Below are 18800 nucleotides of genomic sequence, written 5' to 3' on the forward strand. Positions count from 1 at the left end.
TATAAAGTAAATATAAAGTTGATATGAAGTTGATATGAAGTTGATATGAAGTCGATATGAAGTCGATATGAAGTTGATATGAAGTCGATATGAAGTCGATATGAAGTCGATATGAAGTTGATATGAAATCGATATGAAGTCGATATGACGTAAATGTGAAGGTGAAAAAGATAAATGCAGCTCAAAAATAAGATATGGTAATAAGAAAACTAAACAAAACAAATGACAAAATAGGAGGAAAAAAGTGCACAAAATGAAGCATAATAAATGGGATTATTATTATGCCATACGGAGGAAAACCCCGCTGGAAGTAGCGCTGTTACACAGCTACACCGCTGCACCTTTACGCTGGTATTTTTTTCTCGTTTACAAAAACAGGCACGCACAAAATTATTTTTTTCCATTTATTTATCATCTGTTCACCTGTGGGTAACTAGGAAAGGGGATAACTTGCCACACGCACAGTTAAAAAGCTTCTCCCTCTCATCAACACCCTTTTTCAAAACAGCTTGACATCACTTTCCACATCTTCATCATACAAATTGAGGTCTAACTTATACCTAAGCATTCCTCCAAACCCACCAAACCCCTTCTGAAACTGAGCCCCTTCTTGTGATTTATTTGTAACAAAATCTAAGGAAGCCCCATACTTTTTATAATTGTTTATAACCCAATCAGTTAACGATATTTTTTCAACCACTTCTAATTCTACATTATTTTCTTTATATAAAGATTCTTGTTTTTCATCATGTGGTGATATATGAATAGTTTTTGTCTGATTTGTAACGCTATTTTTTGTAGTCAGCCTAATAATATCCAACCCTTCATAAAGAATTAATAACTCAACTGCACCTATTTCTAATGCTTTTAGAGTATCTTCTATTCCATACACAACTTTTCCAGTATCTTGTGCTATTTCTTCAAAAAATTTTCCTATTAATTTTTTTTCCTGGATAAACTTAACATTTTGTAAAGCTTCTGCACTTAGCTCAATAGCTTGATTAAATCCATTATCACCTCCATACGATATATCAACAATTTTTATTACTTTTGCAAATAATCTTTGGTCAAACATATCACTATGTAATAAATCATTTTTAAAATCTGCACTACCTGCTAATACAATCCCTGTAACATTTACTTTATCATTTGTTATAAATACAGATGTAGCTACTTCAGCCACTTTCCTTACATAGTTATGTCTTTTTTCTAATCGTAAACGTGCAAAACGTAATGCACTTTGACCTCCTCTACCATGTTTTTTTGGTAAATCTACTGTAAATCTTCTTATTACTTCTCTTGTATTCCCTTGAATTGTTCCAAACAATGCTCCATTACCATCTACTATTATAAACCCAAATTTATCATCACTCTCTAATAACTCTTTTAAAGCTTCAACGTGAAATTTATTATCACATAAATATAAACTCGTATTTATTGGTCTGAATGGCTCGAAGTCTATGGACATCTTTTTCTCTTTCCCATCTTCTGTTATGACTGTTCCGCAGTACACGACTAGTCCTTTAGGTGGAGTCTTGCTATATAGCTTTAACTCTGCACGGGTAAGGGGAGTAATCAAAAAAAAAAAAAAAAAAATTAACAAAATAACAAAATAAATAACAATAACAAAATAACAAAATAAATATCAATAACAAAATAACAAAATAAATAACAATAACAAAATAACAAAATAAATATCAATAACAAAATAACAAAATAAATAACAATAACAAAATAACAAAATAAATATCAATAACAAAATAAATAACAAAATAACAAAATAAAGTAACGATATTGCAAATGCGCGCGCATTTACATGCACTGGTCAGGTAAAATTTTTTTGCGCGCATACACACATATGCGGACAAGTACCAAACCGATTTGCATTTTAACGTTAATTTGTACAGTTATATATAGTCAATTTTTTGCCAATTTTTCACTTATTTTTCACTTATTTTCCGCTTATTTTTCGCCAATTGTTTCCTTACTTTGCTGCGTGGACGTAATAGCCGACAACACACTTAATCTGTTAACCCTGCTTTTAATATTGGACGCAGTTCCCAGTTCGTCAGCCAGCATTTTATTTATGCGTGAAACTTCATCCTTGTTTTTTATAATTAAGCTTATCATACTCGTTCCATTTCTTTAAAGCAAAAGTGAAGGGGAAAAAAAAAAAAATTTTTAAATAAAACAAATACAAAATAAAACATAACAGCACTGTACGTGCTGATGAATCGATGGTGAAATATGGATGTACAAACAATTGCAAGATATATCACATATATGAAAAGGAGCTTCTAAGAGTAACTAATACTGGGCATGTAAAAAGGTAGAGCAACAGTAACTCCTACTTGTTGCACGGACACACGTGCGTGTATGCATGTACATATATATATATTCATATATATGGTTACACGGCGAGCCTACGTAACTGCTCTAAATGCAATATAAAAAGCTAAAAATAAGCTTAACAAATGCTTTAAACATGCTTTAAACAAGCTCTAAGAGAGCTCTAAACAAGCTGTGGTCAAGCTTCATAACAGTTTCCACATATCATCACTCATAACGTTACGTAGTCATAAAGTTGTTCATTTAAATATTGTCCTATACCCTTTCGCATTCTCTAATTTTTTTATCAGTCTCTTTATTTTCCACTGCTCTACATTGGCATCACGATCCTCTTCCATTGTTCCAGATCTGTTCAGGTATACACTTTTTAATATTAAACAGAGTCAATATGAAAATAGTGTAAATGCTATATATGGTGTTAATATAAAAAATAGAGTGAATAGTAAATAATGGGAACGCAAATTGATGTTTATATAAAAATGATATCACTATTAATTATAATTACTACCACGTAACATTACTGCTACTCAGTAGCACGACTGTGTAACAATAATAATAATAAATTAATTATTTAAATGGGGGATGGAAGAGGGGGGGGGGAAAAAAAAATGCAACCGGAAAATAAACGAAATGATAATAATGGCATACAGTTTATCATAAAAAAATAAACAAGAATTTATGGGTTTAAAAAAAAGAAGAGCTTTGTAACTCTTATGGCATATAGGTGTTTAAATAGCACACATAGATACACATAGCTCTATACAGCTGCACACAGCTCTATATAGCTGCACATAGCTCCATGTAGCTGCATATATAATTTCTATATTTAAAAAATAAATAATATAGGATAAAAATAAAATCTATTTTTCTCTATATTTTGAAACAGTTCACATCTTCATACAAGCTATTTTCCTTTCAATAAATGACATTAAATCTTCAAGTACATTTTATATTTTTACGTATATATATACATATACATATATATATACATATACATATATATATACATATACATATACATATACATATACATATACATATACATATACATATACATATACATATACATATACATATACATATACATATACATATACATATATATATATATATATATATATATATGGGTGTAAAATAATTACATCTTGATATAAGATTTATAAATAATTATGATTTTAACTATGCCCCATTTGTTGACTTTTTATAAATTTTGTTCTTTTCTCATTTTTATTATTGCTGTACTTTTATGAGGCGGTTCGCTTTAACTTCAGTTTAGCTTTTGCTATAGCTTAAAACTTTGATTTCTTTTTTTTTTTTTTTAATTCATTTCAATGTTTTTGTTTTAAGTTTTTTCAATGCTATTTCGCGTTTTTCTTAATCGTTTTTGCTAATTCTTTTATTGACATTTACTTTATCTCATTTTGCGTTTTTTTGCTATATTTTGCTTATTTTGCTTATTTTGCTTATTTTGCTATATTTTGCTTATTTTGCTTATTTTGCTATATTTTGCTATATTTTGCTATATTTTGCTATATTTTGCTATATTTTGCTTATTTTGCTATATTTTGCTATATTTTGCTAAATTTTGCTATATTTTTTTATTTATTTGTTTGCTATATACAACTCACTGTTCACTTCTCATTACGTTTTTTAAAGAAATAGAAAAAAAGAAAGTAAAACGTTTGAAGTAAAAAAAAGAAATGCAAAAATGAATAGGTAGAACGAATAAATAGATTTATTTTATGTTTTCTAATTAATCTTTCAAGAAGGTTACAGTATTACTCATATATAATATGCGTATACAACGACGTAGTGAAAAAGAGAAAAAAAAAAAAATAAAAAAAAAAATCATGTTATATGTATAAATAATGTATACATAAATGTACATAACATAATGCTATGTACATATATAAAAAATTATACATTTATAAATATATTTCCACATTTGTTTTATTTAATTCTTTATGACATTTTTACTTTGTTGTATGTTAAGAAACAATTATCAAAAGACTTAAAAACTAAGAAGCGTTACGATGTACTAATAAAATATATAGTGTATGTTCGTAAAACATTAGGGGTATATACACATACCATTTGTACATATGTACATGCTTACATACGTACATACATGCTTACATATGTGCATACATACTTAAATATGTACATACATACTTACATATGCACATGTATACTTAAATATGTACATGCATACTTAAATATGTACATACATGCTTACATATGTGCATACATACTTAAATATGTACATACATACTTACATATGTACATGTATACTTAAATATGTACATGCATACTTACATATGTGCATACATACTTAAATATGTACATGCATACTTACATGCGTACATATGTATGTACGTATAATATTTACATATAATAAATAACATAATGTATACATAAAATACACCAAGTATTAAACATACTAAAATAGCTCGAAAAAAAAAAATTTTTTTAAATAATGAATAGTGTGAGAGTGGGTGGCCGTTCATATTATGTGAGTACACTTGTGCAAGTACCTACAAATGTAGCAAGCCAATCAGAATTACTATTTTAGTTCTTCTAAAGGGGGGCAAACCTTTTCTAAATTTCCACATACATAGGTATATATGTATATATGTATGTATGTATGTACGTGTGTATGTATGTACGTGTGTATGTGTGTACGTGTGTATGTATGTACGTGTGTATGTGTGTACGTGTGTATGTGTGTCCGTTTATGTATGTGTGCGAGTGTGCGAGTGCGCACTTAGAGAACGTAAAAAAGCAATGAAAAAAAGTAAATTCCCTATGAGGAAATATTTCAGCATAGTCAACCTTTACGATGTGATTGGATGTAACAGCATTTCTTCTGTTGACAAATGCAAAAGAAGTAGTAAAATAATTTTTAAAAAATATTATAGTAGTAGCTTCAATATTTTTGATAAGATAAAAGATGTTAGTGGTAACAATACAAATGAGAATGAAGAGGATATAGATTTAAAAAAAAGAAAACCATCTAAAAAAGTATTAAAACTAGTTGATGAAATTTTGAATTTAACTTTAATAGAAGCAGCAGATCTTTGTGATATTTGTCAAGAAAAGTTAGAGGGCAATAAAAATTTTAATAATTCTTATCTTGTTCATAGAAATCCATTTCCACACCCTTCTAATTTTTTTGGAGCAACACATTTTCCCCCTTTAAATAATAGCCAAATAAATATGAATAATAATAATAATAATAATAATAACAACAGTAGTGTCTATACGGGAAGTAACAGTGAACATATGAATATGGATACTACAAAACTGGAAAAAGATCCAACAGGAGGGACAAAAAAAGAAGAAAAAAAAAAGACAAAAAGCACATTCAACATTAAGCTTGAGCAGTTCGATGTTAAAAATAAGATTAACACAATTAAAGAGATACGAAAAATTACCAACGTCGGATTGAAGGAAGCGAAGGACATGGTTGAAAGCGCCCCCTTCTACATCCAGAAGAGTGAGTTACCATTGCGTTGTTCAGCTTATCATCGTTCTGCATCGCTTTGCTTCATATCATTCTGCTTTGCTTTTCATCGTGCAGCTACATTCCGCTTCTCATCATACGGCTTCACTTCTCTTTACATATCTTTCCCTTTTTTTTTTTTTTAAGACGTCCCGGCAGAAAAAGCAGAGGAAATGAAAAAGAGGTTTGAAGAATTGGGTGCAACAATTATTTTAGATTAACGGTAATTGTTTTTATTTTAAAAAGGAAAAAAATAAAATAAAATACACACATATGTGTGCATTATATGTATGTACGTACTGCATACGCGAGTCTGGTGTGTTCTCTTTTGCTCATCGCTAAATGCTGTTTTTCAGGATTTAAAAAACTACAATTAATAAACATGCATAAATGTGTTTGTACATATGCATGTAGGAGTGCGTAAAAGAAATTAAAGAAAATATATAAAATAAGGAAAATAAGGAAAAAAAAGAAGATAAATAAAATAAATAAAACAATTTTTTATTAAAAATTAACTTAAAAAAAACATACCATTAAAAGTATCTGTTTGTGAAGTTTTAAAATATGCAACATATTTTGCTACAGATTTTGTTACAGCTTTTGCTACAGATTTTGCTACAGCTTTTGCTACAGCTTTTGCTACAGATTTTGCTTCGGCATTTGTGGCAGCTCCTAATATTTACAAAGGTGCGCGTGCATATAGAATTCATGCGGGCGTACATACTCTTATAAACACATACATACTACGTACGTGCTACAAACGTACTACATAAAGGTCTACATACGTACACAACGGACACTAGTGGGGTTAATTGAAAAAAGTTCATTTTGTCATTGCAAAAACGTCGCATTTACGAAGAAAAAAAGGCAAAAAATGTGCACTGTTCATACGACGTATTTCTTCTCTATTTTTATACGTTACACACGTTTTTCCCTTTATTTTTTTTTATTTCCTTAAGACATCATCACACGGTGTTCTCACAAAATAGACTTCTTTCATTATTTATGTGTGCGTGTTTAAACAGTAGCTTTTTTTTTTTTTTTTTTGTTTTTTTGTCCTTTTGTAGTCGATGTGAGTAATACCTCGTACATGCATGCTCAAACTGTATGTTTTATGTTCACTTCATCCCTTTCGCTTTTGTAGTAGCCTTTTTACACTCTTTCACTTGACACACAACTTCAAATAGCTCCAATAAATTTCAAGACATTTAAAAATAATTCAAGGTTGCAACGAATTTTTTTTTTTTTTTTTTTTTTTTTTTTTTTTTTTTATGACATTAATAGGAAGGTAGCGATGATGAGTTGTGATAAAAAAAAAAAAAATAATAATTTTATTAAAAATAATTTTATTAAAAATAATTTCATTAAAAATAATTTCATTAAAAATAAATTTATTAAAAGTAATTTTTAAAAAATTGTTATAAACTTAAACCGCTGGCTTTACGTAAGTGCCTTGTTTATTGCGTTACTCCAAGTGTAGCATTATTTGAACTAAAATTACATAATATTTGAATTGAATTGAATTGAACTGAATTGCATTAAATTAAGTATACGTCAAATTAAATAAAACGACATTACAGTAAATCACATTAAACCAAATCAAACTAAATTAAATTCATGTTGAATTTAAGTTTAAATTAAATATAAAGCAAATATGGATTTGATTTTAATTTTTAATATAAATGTGAATTTACATTTTTATTTAATATTTAATTTTTTTTTTTTTTGCATAAGACCAACCTCTACACTACACCTTTACAAGGACCATTCGTTGTTACCCTTTGTACTCTTTTCCGTTTATCTTCATATCCATTTACCGTTACATTATTCGAATTTATCTTCTTTCTTGATCCTTTTTAAACACATTTTTTTTTTATATGTACATGACAATGTTTAACACTCTTAGTGAGCCTTGTCAGTTAACATTCTTCTCTTTCACTTTATATATCTCATTTTACAGCACTACAACATACTTGTTTAGCTTCTTTTATATGTTCCTTTCTTTTTTTTCACCTTTGATTACTCTTTTATGTTCTATCAAACTTGTCATTCACTTGGGTACGGTTACATTATTCGTAATGTTACTATTCTCTTCTATTTTATTTTTTTCCATCCATTTTTCCCTTCTCTCATTTGAATTATCTTCGACAATACTATATTTTTTAAAAAAAGCTATTATTTATTTTTTTTTTTTTATTATATTTTATATGTCCATATTTTTCACATATTTTTCCTCCATTCAGCTGGAGTTATTACGCTCCTTAATGTTATCAAAATTATGATTGTTAAGGCGATTTTCCTCCATCATGTTGTCAAAATTATGACTGTTATGGCGATTTTCCTCCATCATGTTGTCAATATTATGACTGTTAAGGTGATTTTCCTCCATCATGTTGTCAATATTATGACTGTTATGGCGATTTTCCTCCATCATGTTGTCAATATTATGACTGTTAAGGTGATTTTCCTCCATCATGTTGTCATTATTATGACTGTTAAGGTGATTTTCCTCCATCATGTTGTCAATATTATGACTGTTAAGGTGATTTTCCTCCATTTCTACTATTTTGTTACCATTTGAGTATATTGCAGTGCCATAATTTAAGAATGAAAAATTTTCCCCATTAACGCCATTTGTTATATTATCTTGCAGTGTGTTACTATTATAAGGAATATTTTTAAAATTTTCACTTTTGCAAATTATTTCTTTACATTTAACATTATCATCATCATCATTGCTACTACTGCTGCTAACGTTGCTGCTGTTGTTACTATGCATATCGGTAATCGGCCGTGCACTACTCCCGTATGTGCTAGCCGACAATTTTCCCAATTTTTTCTTATCATAGTTTTTTTTTACCTTGTCTTTAAATAAACAAATTCCGTCATTACTATAATTATTGCTATTGTTACCATTTACAATGCTATTGTTATTTTTTAAAAATTCTTCATCCATCTCTTCCACTTTCACTTGGTCCATTATTTCGTAAGTAGGCCTGTAACATTTCACAAAGGGAAAATGCTTCTCAAAATAGTTTCTTACTGCCAATTCATTCACAGTATTGAAATTAAAACTATATATATTTTCTAAAATTTTTTTATGCTTATTTATTATCCTCAGAACATATAAAAAATTATTGATAAGCACATTAATTTCTGAATGACTGTTTAATGAATTTTTTACATTAAAATTATTTAATTTACATTTTAAAAAATATAATACATTCTTTATACTATGATTAGCAAAATTATTCTGATCACAAAGAATACCATCATTATTTTTTATTTGATTATAATATAGTATCATTTCGTTATTCAATTTTTCCAACTCCTCCTTCATTTCATACGATTCTTTTAATACCATTTTCTGCATATTTTCTCTTGTAGTCCTTTCTTTATCCTTTACAATGTTAATATATGGATCAAAATATATTTTCCTTTTTCTTCCTTTACGTTTAACCTCCTTACAATCATTTCTTAATTCCGTTTTTACCGTTTTACAATCAAAACTTTTGATTTTTTTTTTTCTTCCTCTCTTTGAATGTTCCCTTTTCACCGGCATTACTTCCCCCAAGTCCTTAGCATCCACGGGGGTGCAAAGATTCTCCTCCTCTACCTTGGTCTGTGTTTCTCCATCTGCTTCTACCCCCCCATCAACTGCTACTGATACTGATATCGCTTCTGTTTCTGTTTCTGCTTCTGCTGCTTCTGTCTCTTTTCCTTCAACAGGACCTGTTTCATGGAGCTCACTTAATAGTGCTTCACTCTGTTCATGCGTTTCTTCTCCCCCTAGTTTAGTCTTCCTACTCTCACTCGGTTCAGCCACCTTTACCTCAACCACATCATTTATGTCTAACTCAACCAATTCACTCTTCTTCACCTCTTTCGACTGGCTCACCTTTTCAACTCCCCCACCCTTGGCATTATGCTTCTGTTTACTCTTACTTTTATTCCCCTTTACATTCATAGTACCCCCTTTATTACCTGAATTGTATTTACCCCTACTACCATGATGCCCCTTGTTGCTAATATTTTTTTTTTCTTCTAATGATTTTTTCCTTAAATAGGATGAACTGACATTCATTAAGTAATTCGTGTATGCTAGATTTATATTTTCATTAAAACTTTTATCCAAGGAATTTTTATTATTCCTTAGTATCATTTCTATTATGTCTTTATTTAATGTAATATTGCTATTATTATTGTAGTTATAGTTGGAAAGCCGTCCCTCCTGCAAATTGAGATTTTCCTTATTGCTCCTTGAATTTATATTACTCTGTAAGTTATGAATATTATGCACGTTGTTCAGGTTGTTCACGCTGTGAAAATTTTTTTCCCGCTTGTAATATATCGGACTGCTATTCATCAATTCATTTGCATTTGATGTATTGGGAACATTAGGGTAGCCCAACACATATTGTCTTGTAGTGGGGTCATAAAAATAATTACTACCATTGTTACTTAGACTGCCCACGTTCAGGTTGTTCAAGTTGCCTACACTGTTCAGAATTTCCATGCTGTTTAAATCGTCTAAATTTTCCAAGCCGTTATAATAATTAAAATTGGGATTACCCTCACTCAAACTTTTTATGTTACTCGTCCTATTTCTCTCATTTTCCACTGTCCTCTTTATTTCATCATTACTTTCTTTCTTTTTTTTCTCTTCTGCATAGAGATGGTTTCCTTTTGTTTTATTTTTCTCTAACTTGTTCATTGCATGTATGTAAGCATTGCCATCATCATGCAAGGAATCATAATTATTCTGAAAGGGAGGAGCATGTGCATGCGGTTGTACAGGTATATGCAAGTGCTGTTGCAAATTCGGAAGATGTGATGGATGAGAGGGGGGATTTGCCTGGGGCTGATACTGATGCATTTGGTTCATGTAATACGCTTTCGAATAATACTCACTTTTGTTTAATTCTTCCTTAGTGATAGGGGGTATATAATCAACACATGCGTTCATAAGGATGTTATTACAACTCATTCCCTCCCCGGTGTTAACTTTGATGTTACTATTACAATTAATATTATTCCTAATATTATGAACGCCATTACTAACATTGTGAACATCGTTACTTATATTATTACTGCTGTAGTTCAACATGTTATTACTACTGTTCATGTAAGAAGGGGGTTTTGCAATACCACTCATGTTATTACTCTTTATCTTGTTTTCATCATAAATACTACTATCAATATCACCTAATAAAATATTTGAGTCTGCGCAATTTTTATTGTTAAACATATTGCTATTATGATTATATGGGACGCTGCTATCAATGGCATAACTGTTCATCATATTAATGTTTCTATTAATATTCTCTACAATATTGTTCTGCTTGAAAGTATTATTCTGATCATAACTGCTATTCTTCCCTAACATCAATTTGCTACGATGATCACTATATAACGAATGACTGTATGGTAGTTCATTCGGTAGAGTGTTCTTATTACTACAACTGTTGACACAGCCTCCAATGTTAACGCACGTGCTAATGTTCATACTACTGCTTCCATTTCCGTTGAAGTTTGAATTACTGATATCGTTCCCACTGTTCCTTCCACTAACCTCTTGAGTAATTTTGTTGTTTTCATAAGTTATACTTGGGTGTGTACTATGAATCATTTGCGGATTCATAACTGTGCTATTTGACACTGTCGGAAAATTCATTTTACTTTTTATGTACGAGTTTTTTATGCTCTTATTTCGGATATTACTATTACTACTACTGCTACTGCAGTTACTATTGCTATTACTATGACTGTTACTATAATAATAATAATTAAAATTATTATTATTATTATTATTATTACTATGCACATTACTTTTTATGCTATTGTTAATGCTAATGCTTCCATTGTTACTACAACCCTCAGGGGGGGTAGTGTTACTAAACACATTATTATTACAATTATTATTAATACTATTACCATTAATGTTATATGATAATTTCGAATTATTAATTCTATCATTGTTAGGCAAGTAGTCATTCATGTAGAAAGAGCCATACTTAGTATTACTACCTAACTGATGAAAACTGCCTGCATTCATAATATTCTTTGTGCTATTAGTACTACTCATATTGTTGTTTACATGACTTGTTCCTACCATATTGTTTGTACTGTTCATGCTGTTTATATTTTGAATATTGCTGAACCCGCCTACACTACTTAAATTATTGTAGCTGTTTGACTTTCCCACGTGTTTTACACCGTTAACCATGCCGCTGTTAATTATACTGCTGGTCATATAGCCAGTCATGCCTTTATTACTTACACCGGTGTGCATGCTGTTACCATCAACAATGCTTACATTTTCGTTACTCACTAACTTACCATACTCACTGTCGTTTTTTAAATTACGAACACATGATGCTGCATTTGAATGAATACAATTCAAGTTCTGCATAGATGGGTTTGAATTACTCATGCTCGTGTTGTTATTAAAAGTGTACATATGATTTATTGAGTTAAAACTATTACTTTTATTTATATGTTCATTTATTTTGTTTACATCCCTTAAATTTTTATTTCCTACTGCATTTTCTATTCTATTTAAAACGTTAATATCATTTATGGTGTTATTATGCATATTGCTCATATCACCCAAGGTATTTAACCGATTCATGTTGTCCATGCGGTTCATACCATTTGCATTGGTCAGGTTGTTCATATTGTTTATGCCACTCGTATTGACCAGGTTGTTCACGTGGTTCACATTGCTAAAATTGCGTAAACTATTTACATCGTCCACATTTCTACAGTTACCAATATTATTTAAATCATTCATATCGTTTAAATGATTCAAGTTATTCATCTCATTGATGGCGCTTAAACCATCATATATATTATTTATATTCACACCCATATTGTTTAAAACTTGTAGATTGTTTATATTACCTAGCTCATTTAAGTAATTCATATTCTTGCTGTTCATATTATTATTACCATGAATGCTATTATTTTCACTCTTATGAACACTCAAGCTGTTACTGTTATTACTTCCATCATTGCTGTTATTATGCCTTTCCCTATTATTACTGTTACTATTATTACCATCCATGTTAAAGAAACTATTCATATTTGCATTTAAGAACTCTTCATGTACATTTTCATTCAGCCCATATTTGTAGGTATCGCCTATTCTGTTATTATGATAGCTATTGCTCGGCATGGCCCTTGACACACTGTTTGTTACTCTACCTACGATATTTCCCTTGATATTACCTACAGAATTAACTGCGCAATTAACTGCGCAATTAACTGCGGAATTAGCTGCGGAATTAACTGCGGAATTAGCTGCGGAATTAGCTGCGGAATTAGCTGCGATATTACCTACATCATTCCCTCCAACCCTGCCGTTGAAGCTACTCTCATCAGATATTCCATAGTTAAAATTTTTTAAATATGGGTTACCGAAGTAATTATTTTCGCCTGACATGTTCATATTATTTTTTTGAAACACTCCATTTATGTTATTTGGTAAAATATTTTCTTCTTCTTTTGTCCTTATATTATAATTTTTCATACCAAAATTTGTATGATCATTCTGTTCATTCATATAATTCGCATTCATTAAGTTTAATTTTTTGTGCATACTATTATTACTCTTTTCAAAATGTACATTATTGTTATGTATATTATGATTAAGTTCATTGTTGTTATGTGCATTATTACTGAGTACATTATTTTGTGTAATATTGTTGAGTATATTATTATGTGTAATATTGTTGGGTATATTATTATGTGTAATATTATTGAGTATATTATTACTATGTATATTATTATTATGCATACTATTATTATGCATATTATTATTATGCATATTATTATTATGCACATTATTATTATGCATATTATTATTATGCATATTATTATTATGCATATTATTATTATGCATATTATTATTATGCATGTTATTATTTCTTGCTTTCTTCATAAATTGAATGGTATTACCATTATTTGCAAAATTATTACTTCGTTCATAATTCATAAGTGTTTCCCTACTTGTCCTCATATCATTACTTGTTACATCCGAATTGTTTAAAAATATGTTTACACTGGAATCATCATTCATCGAATATTCTTGAAATTGCCCATTATTATTTCTGTATGTGTTCATTTTTTTTTTTTTTTTTACACACACATATATATATATATATATATGTCTGTATGTAGGGCACTTTTAATCTGTTGGTGGGTTCGGAGGGGAAGGCAAGCAATACACACCTATTGGAAGTGGCAGAGAAAGAGGTACAGAAGGAATAACAGGAATAGGAATATGATGAGGAATAGGTGATGGAATAGAAATTGGAATATTAATAGGACTCGTAACAGGAATCGTAAGAGGAATAGGAAATGAAATAAGACGAGGTCGAAAAGATGTACTTAATTCATTGCGTTATGTTATTCTCTTCCTTTGCAATTTTTTAAATTATGATCTACTAATCATTCATTAAAATAGCTTTCAAAAAGATGGTGATAAGATGATGAAAAATAAGTAATAAAACGGACGCGACGAAGGCAATTGATAAAGAACGAAAATGAAGGATTAATAATGCAATAAAATAAAAGCAAAATTTTTTTTAAAAATATAGATTATTTCAATTTAAAATATGTCAACAAAAATATATACACATATGTAAATAAGCATAGGAATAATATGTGTACTTATACGCGTGAATATATATATTACCTGTATATATGTGTGAATGTATTTGTAAATATATATATATATATATATATATGTATATAGAAGGGCGCATATGTAAAAAAAAAGTTAAAGTGAGGTAATAATATTAAATTAAAGTACGCATAAAAAAAAATAATGAGTGAGAAATATAAGAATATAAAAATGCATAAACATATAACTACTATAACTGATGTTTCACCTGCACATGTTAAGGAAACTTTCATTTACCGTGGCTATTTCATTCGGGGGGATATAACAAGGTTAAGTGACTTTACATCACAATGTACGTATGTAAGAGTATGTTTGTTCATTTATACATACGTACATATATACATATGTTTATTTATATATATGTATATAGATATGCAGCATATTTTTTTCTGTTTTATTATTTTTTTTTTTAGAATAAGAAAAATTTCACATTGTAAATAACAAAATTGTTGCTTTGTTCAAGATGCTTAACGCTTTTTACACAAAAAAAAAAAAAAAGAAAAAAAGAAAAGAAAAGAAAAAAAAAAAGGGGGATAACTATACGCATAGTAGTACGTATAAATCACTAGCATAGCAGTATGTTTACTACAATTTGTATATATGTTATTTGTAATATATTGTGTACATTTTTTTGAGAAGCGTAAACTATTCAAGATTTAACAGGTACGTATGTATTATATATATATACTGCTAAATAATATGTAAACAAAAATTAAAGATTGGAAGAGTAGTAATATAAAAGTACATATATATATATATATATATGTATAAATGTATAAATGTATTTATGTATAAATGTATTTATGTATAAATGTATTTATGTATAAATGTATTTATGTATAAATGTATTTATGTATAAACGTATTTACGTATAAATGTATTTATGTATAAACGTATTTACGTATAAACGTATTTACGTATAAACGTATTTATGTATAAACGTATTTACGTATAAACGTATTTATGTATAAACGTATTTACGTATAAACGTATTTATGTATAAACGTATTTACGTATTTACGTATTTACGTATAAACGTATTTACGTATAAACGTATTTATGTATAACAAAATTGTTAGTTAAAATGTGTTTTTGAACTTGTCATTATTCTTTTATTTTTTTCTTGGACAAATCAAAAAAAGAAAAAAAAGAGAATATTGAAAAATAATAAAAATAAATTAATAAATCGAGATTTTTTTTCTCTTATTGTGTTTTTCTTTCAGTTCATTCTTTAACCTTTTTTTACTTTTTGTTTCACTCTTTGTTCAATTTTTATTTTCTATTATTTTTTCATTCAACTTTTCATTCAACTTTTCATTCAACTTTTCATTCAACTTTTCATTCAACTTTTCATTCATCTGTTCATTCATCTGTTCATTCAGCTTTTTATCTTTTTTTTTTTTGTCCCTATTCAAAACATTATTTTATTACAAAAATGTTGTTATCATAAAACTTACACATAAAAAAAAATAAATAAAAATAAATAAAAATAAATAAAATAAATAAAATAAATAAAAATAAATAAAATAAATAAAAATAAATAAATTAAAATTAATTGAATAATTAAAATAAAGAAAATAATTAAAATAAATAAGGTGAAAAAACAAGGTGAAATGTTGTATAAAAAGAAGTACAGTATTATATTGTAATTGTGACATGACATCATATATATACATATACACATATATATATATATATATATATATATATATATATATAAATAATACATATATAAATAATACATATATAAATAATACATATATAAATAATACATATATAAATAATACATATATAAATAATACATATATAAATAATACATATATAAATAATACATATATAAATAATATATATATAAACAATATATATATATAGATATGCATACATATATATATGTGTATATGTGATTAAAGTGGGAAAAAATTAAATAATAAGAGAAAAAAAGAAAAAACAAAACAAATATTCATATATGTGTACTTATATGTACATATATATGCACAGTATTCTAAAGGTATACTGTTCAAAATTGATAGTAAATTGTACACAGTTTATGTAGATTTTTTTTTTTTTTTTAATTCTTTTTTTTTTTTTTTGGTGTACTCGCAAGAATATGTATATATAAAAGATCCTAGTGTAGTGAATATTATTCCTATCATAGTATATAAGTTCAAGTGCTCCGAGTTATAATATTTGCTTAGAAATGTTTGCATGGTGGATTTAACGTTCCCGAACATATTATAAACAACATTGTCCGTATAATAAATACACAAAAAGGAGGAAAACGTTACGCATATTGCTGATACACCTAGGAAAAAAAAACACGTACATGGGAAAAACTATAAAACCGTTGGCCTCACGCATACAGAGATATATACGTATGGATGCACGGATGTGTACTGTGCGTATAAGTGTACGCCCGTGTATATATATATATATATATATAAATATATATATACATATATATATATATATATATGTACCTATGTACGTATGAATGTATGTATATGTTCCACCTTTTCAATTGACCTAGCTTTTTGCATTTTTTTTTTCCATCGCCCCGTTTTTTTTTTTTTGTTCTTTTTTTCCTTTTTTCTGTTTCTCCTTTTTTCTGTTTTTCGCTTTTTCCTTTTTCGCTTTTTCCTTTTTCGCTTTTTCCTTTTTCGCTTTTTCCTTTTTCGTTTTTTCCTTTTTCGCTTTTTCCTTTTCCGTTTTTTCCTTTTCCGTTTTTTCCTTTTCCTTCTTTCCTTTTTTTTTTTTAAAAAAACTTACAAGATAGGAAGAGAAAAAAGGCAGCTCGGTAGTTCAGATTAAACACAGCAAAAATGTCTCTTGTTATGGTCAGGTAAATGAACAAAATGATAGATGAATATATCAAGTTGTAACGTAGCATAATCATTTTATTTTTGTATATCAGTAATTTTTGTTTTAATAAGTTGAGGTGTATGGCTTGTATTATGGAAACAGTTGTGCCTACAAGATGAAATGGAAAAAAAAAAAAAAAAAAAAAATTTGCATATATATATATATATATATATATATATATATATATGTACATGTACATGTACATGTACATGAGTATAAATGTAAAATTGTAAAAATATACGTAAAAGGCAGAAAAACAAACAGATATATGCGCGAAGAACGAAAAACAGAAAAAAAAAAATGGCTTAAAAGAGAAAAAAGAATTCTCGCAAAGAGTCCATAATGCGCAAATATTTTTTACAAAGAAAACGTTTGCATTGTACAACGTTTAAAACTGCGATATATAAAATCATTTTTTTAGTGGAAGATGAGTTCTTCATGGAATTTACTGCACTCATTTAGTCTAAAGAAATTGTTCTCGTCACGCTCCAGTGTTTTATCAGTTGCATGCACATATGTATTTATGTGCGTGTTCATGTAGTTATACTCATGTATGGGCACGCCACTGTATTCACGTATTGCATGAATGTGCAGGAGCATATGGCAATGTATTGGACAGTTCACCCATGCATTCGTTGTAGGCGAACCATATAAGACGGATCTGTAGTTGGTGTTTACGGCGTCTATTGAGAAAATGAAAAATCCGATGGAAACAAGAATGCATGAACATATCATTAAGATATTAAATTTAATTTGTTTAAAATAAAAATAAGAAAAAAAAAAATTAAATGGTAGTGTCATAGATCTAGCTAGCTGATAAGATGATATATTTGTATATTTTAAACAAATATTCCCCAAAATTAAAGTAAAATTAAATGATATTATTAATAACCACATATGTTTTATTCCTTCATATAACGAAAAATTTTCCCCTTCTGTATTATTATCATTTTGTAATTTTGTCAAATATTTTTTAAATAAAAATAAAAAAAGTAAACATGATAAGTGTTGTAACAATATTAATAAAACTGTATCAATAACATCATCCATTAACACATATTTATTTACGAAAACTGATGTTATTGACGACAGGAGGTACATACCTATTGAAAATAATACGGCAAGATCGCTTTTACCCATTTTTTCGAAATGGTGTAACAAAAAAGGTTTTTACTTTGTACACATTAAATATGTCTACGTGTGTATACCTAGTGCTTGTGCATACATACACATGTACATATATAAGTATCTATGTTTACACACAAATAAAGAAATAAACAAATACACATACACACATGCAAACATGCAAATTTGCTTATTGCTACTGTTCCCCCTGCTCGCGCGTAACTACAAATATATGTGTTTAAAAAATTTTTTATTCCAAAAATATTCAACTGCTTATGG

At 28.3% G+C, this 18800-nt stretch overlaps 4 protein-coding genes across 4 annotated transcripts; 1 reads left to right on the forward strand and 3 right to left on the reverse strand.

Annotated features, from left to right (window-relative positions):
• Window positions 1-499: 499 nt before the first annotated feature.
• Window positions 500-2687, reverse strand: MKS88_001138 (eukaryotic peptide chain release factor subunit 1; the record flags this gene model as incomplete). The annotated part of the gene is made up of 3 exons (XM_067219797.1): window positions 500-1554; window positions 1989-2143; window positions 2611-2687. The coding sequence occupies 3 exons, from the start codon at window positions 2685-2687 to the stop codon at window positions 500-502; spliced, it is 1287 nt and encodes a 428-aa protein (XP_067075067.1).
• A 2446-nt stretch (window positions 2688-5133) lies between these two features.
• On the forward strand, window positions 5134-7159 carry MKS88_001139 (ribosomal protein L12; the record flags this gene model as incomplete). Its single annotated transcript, XM_067219798.1, has 5 exons — window positions 5134-5845; window positions 6011-6049; window positions 6437-6538; window positions 6919-6956; window positions 7136-7159. 5 exons carry the CDS (start codon window positions 5134-5136, stop codon window positions 7157-7159), a joined length of 915 nt encoding a protein of 304 aa, XP_067075068.1.
• Window positions 7160-8090: 931 nt separating this feature from the next.
• Window positions 8091-13976, reverse strand: MKS88_001140 (uncharacterized protein; the record flags this gene model as incomplete). Its single annotated transcript, XM_067219799.1, has 1 exon — window positions 8091-13976. One exon carries the CDS (start codon window positions 13974-13976, stop codon window positions 8091-8093), a length of 5886 nt encoding a protein of 1961 aa, XP_067075069.1.
• A 1826-nt stretch (window positions 13977-15802) lies between these two features.
• MKS88_001141 (GDP-fructose:GMP antiporter) lies at window positions 15803-18536 on the reverse strand (the record flags this gene model as incomplete). Its single annotated transcript, XM_067219800.1, has 4 exons — window positions 15803-15944; window positions 16635-16839; window positions 17304-17504; window positions 17846-18536. The coding sequence occupies 4 exons, from the start codon at window positions 18534-18536 to the stop codon at window positions 15803-15805; spliced, it is 1239 nt and encodes a 412-aa protein (XP_067075070.1).
• Between the last annotated feature and the right edge of the window lie 264 nt (window positions 18537-18800).

The sequence above is a fragment of the Plasmodium brasilianum genome, chromosome 4, assembly GCF_023973825.1.
Source record: "Plasmodium brasilianum strain Bolivian I chromosome 4, whole genome shotgun sequence".
Taxonomy (NCBI): Eukaryota; Apicomplexa; class Aconoidasida; order Haemosporida; family Plasmodiidae; genus Plasmodium; species Plasmodium brasilianum.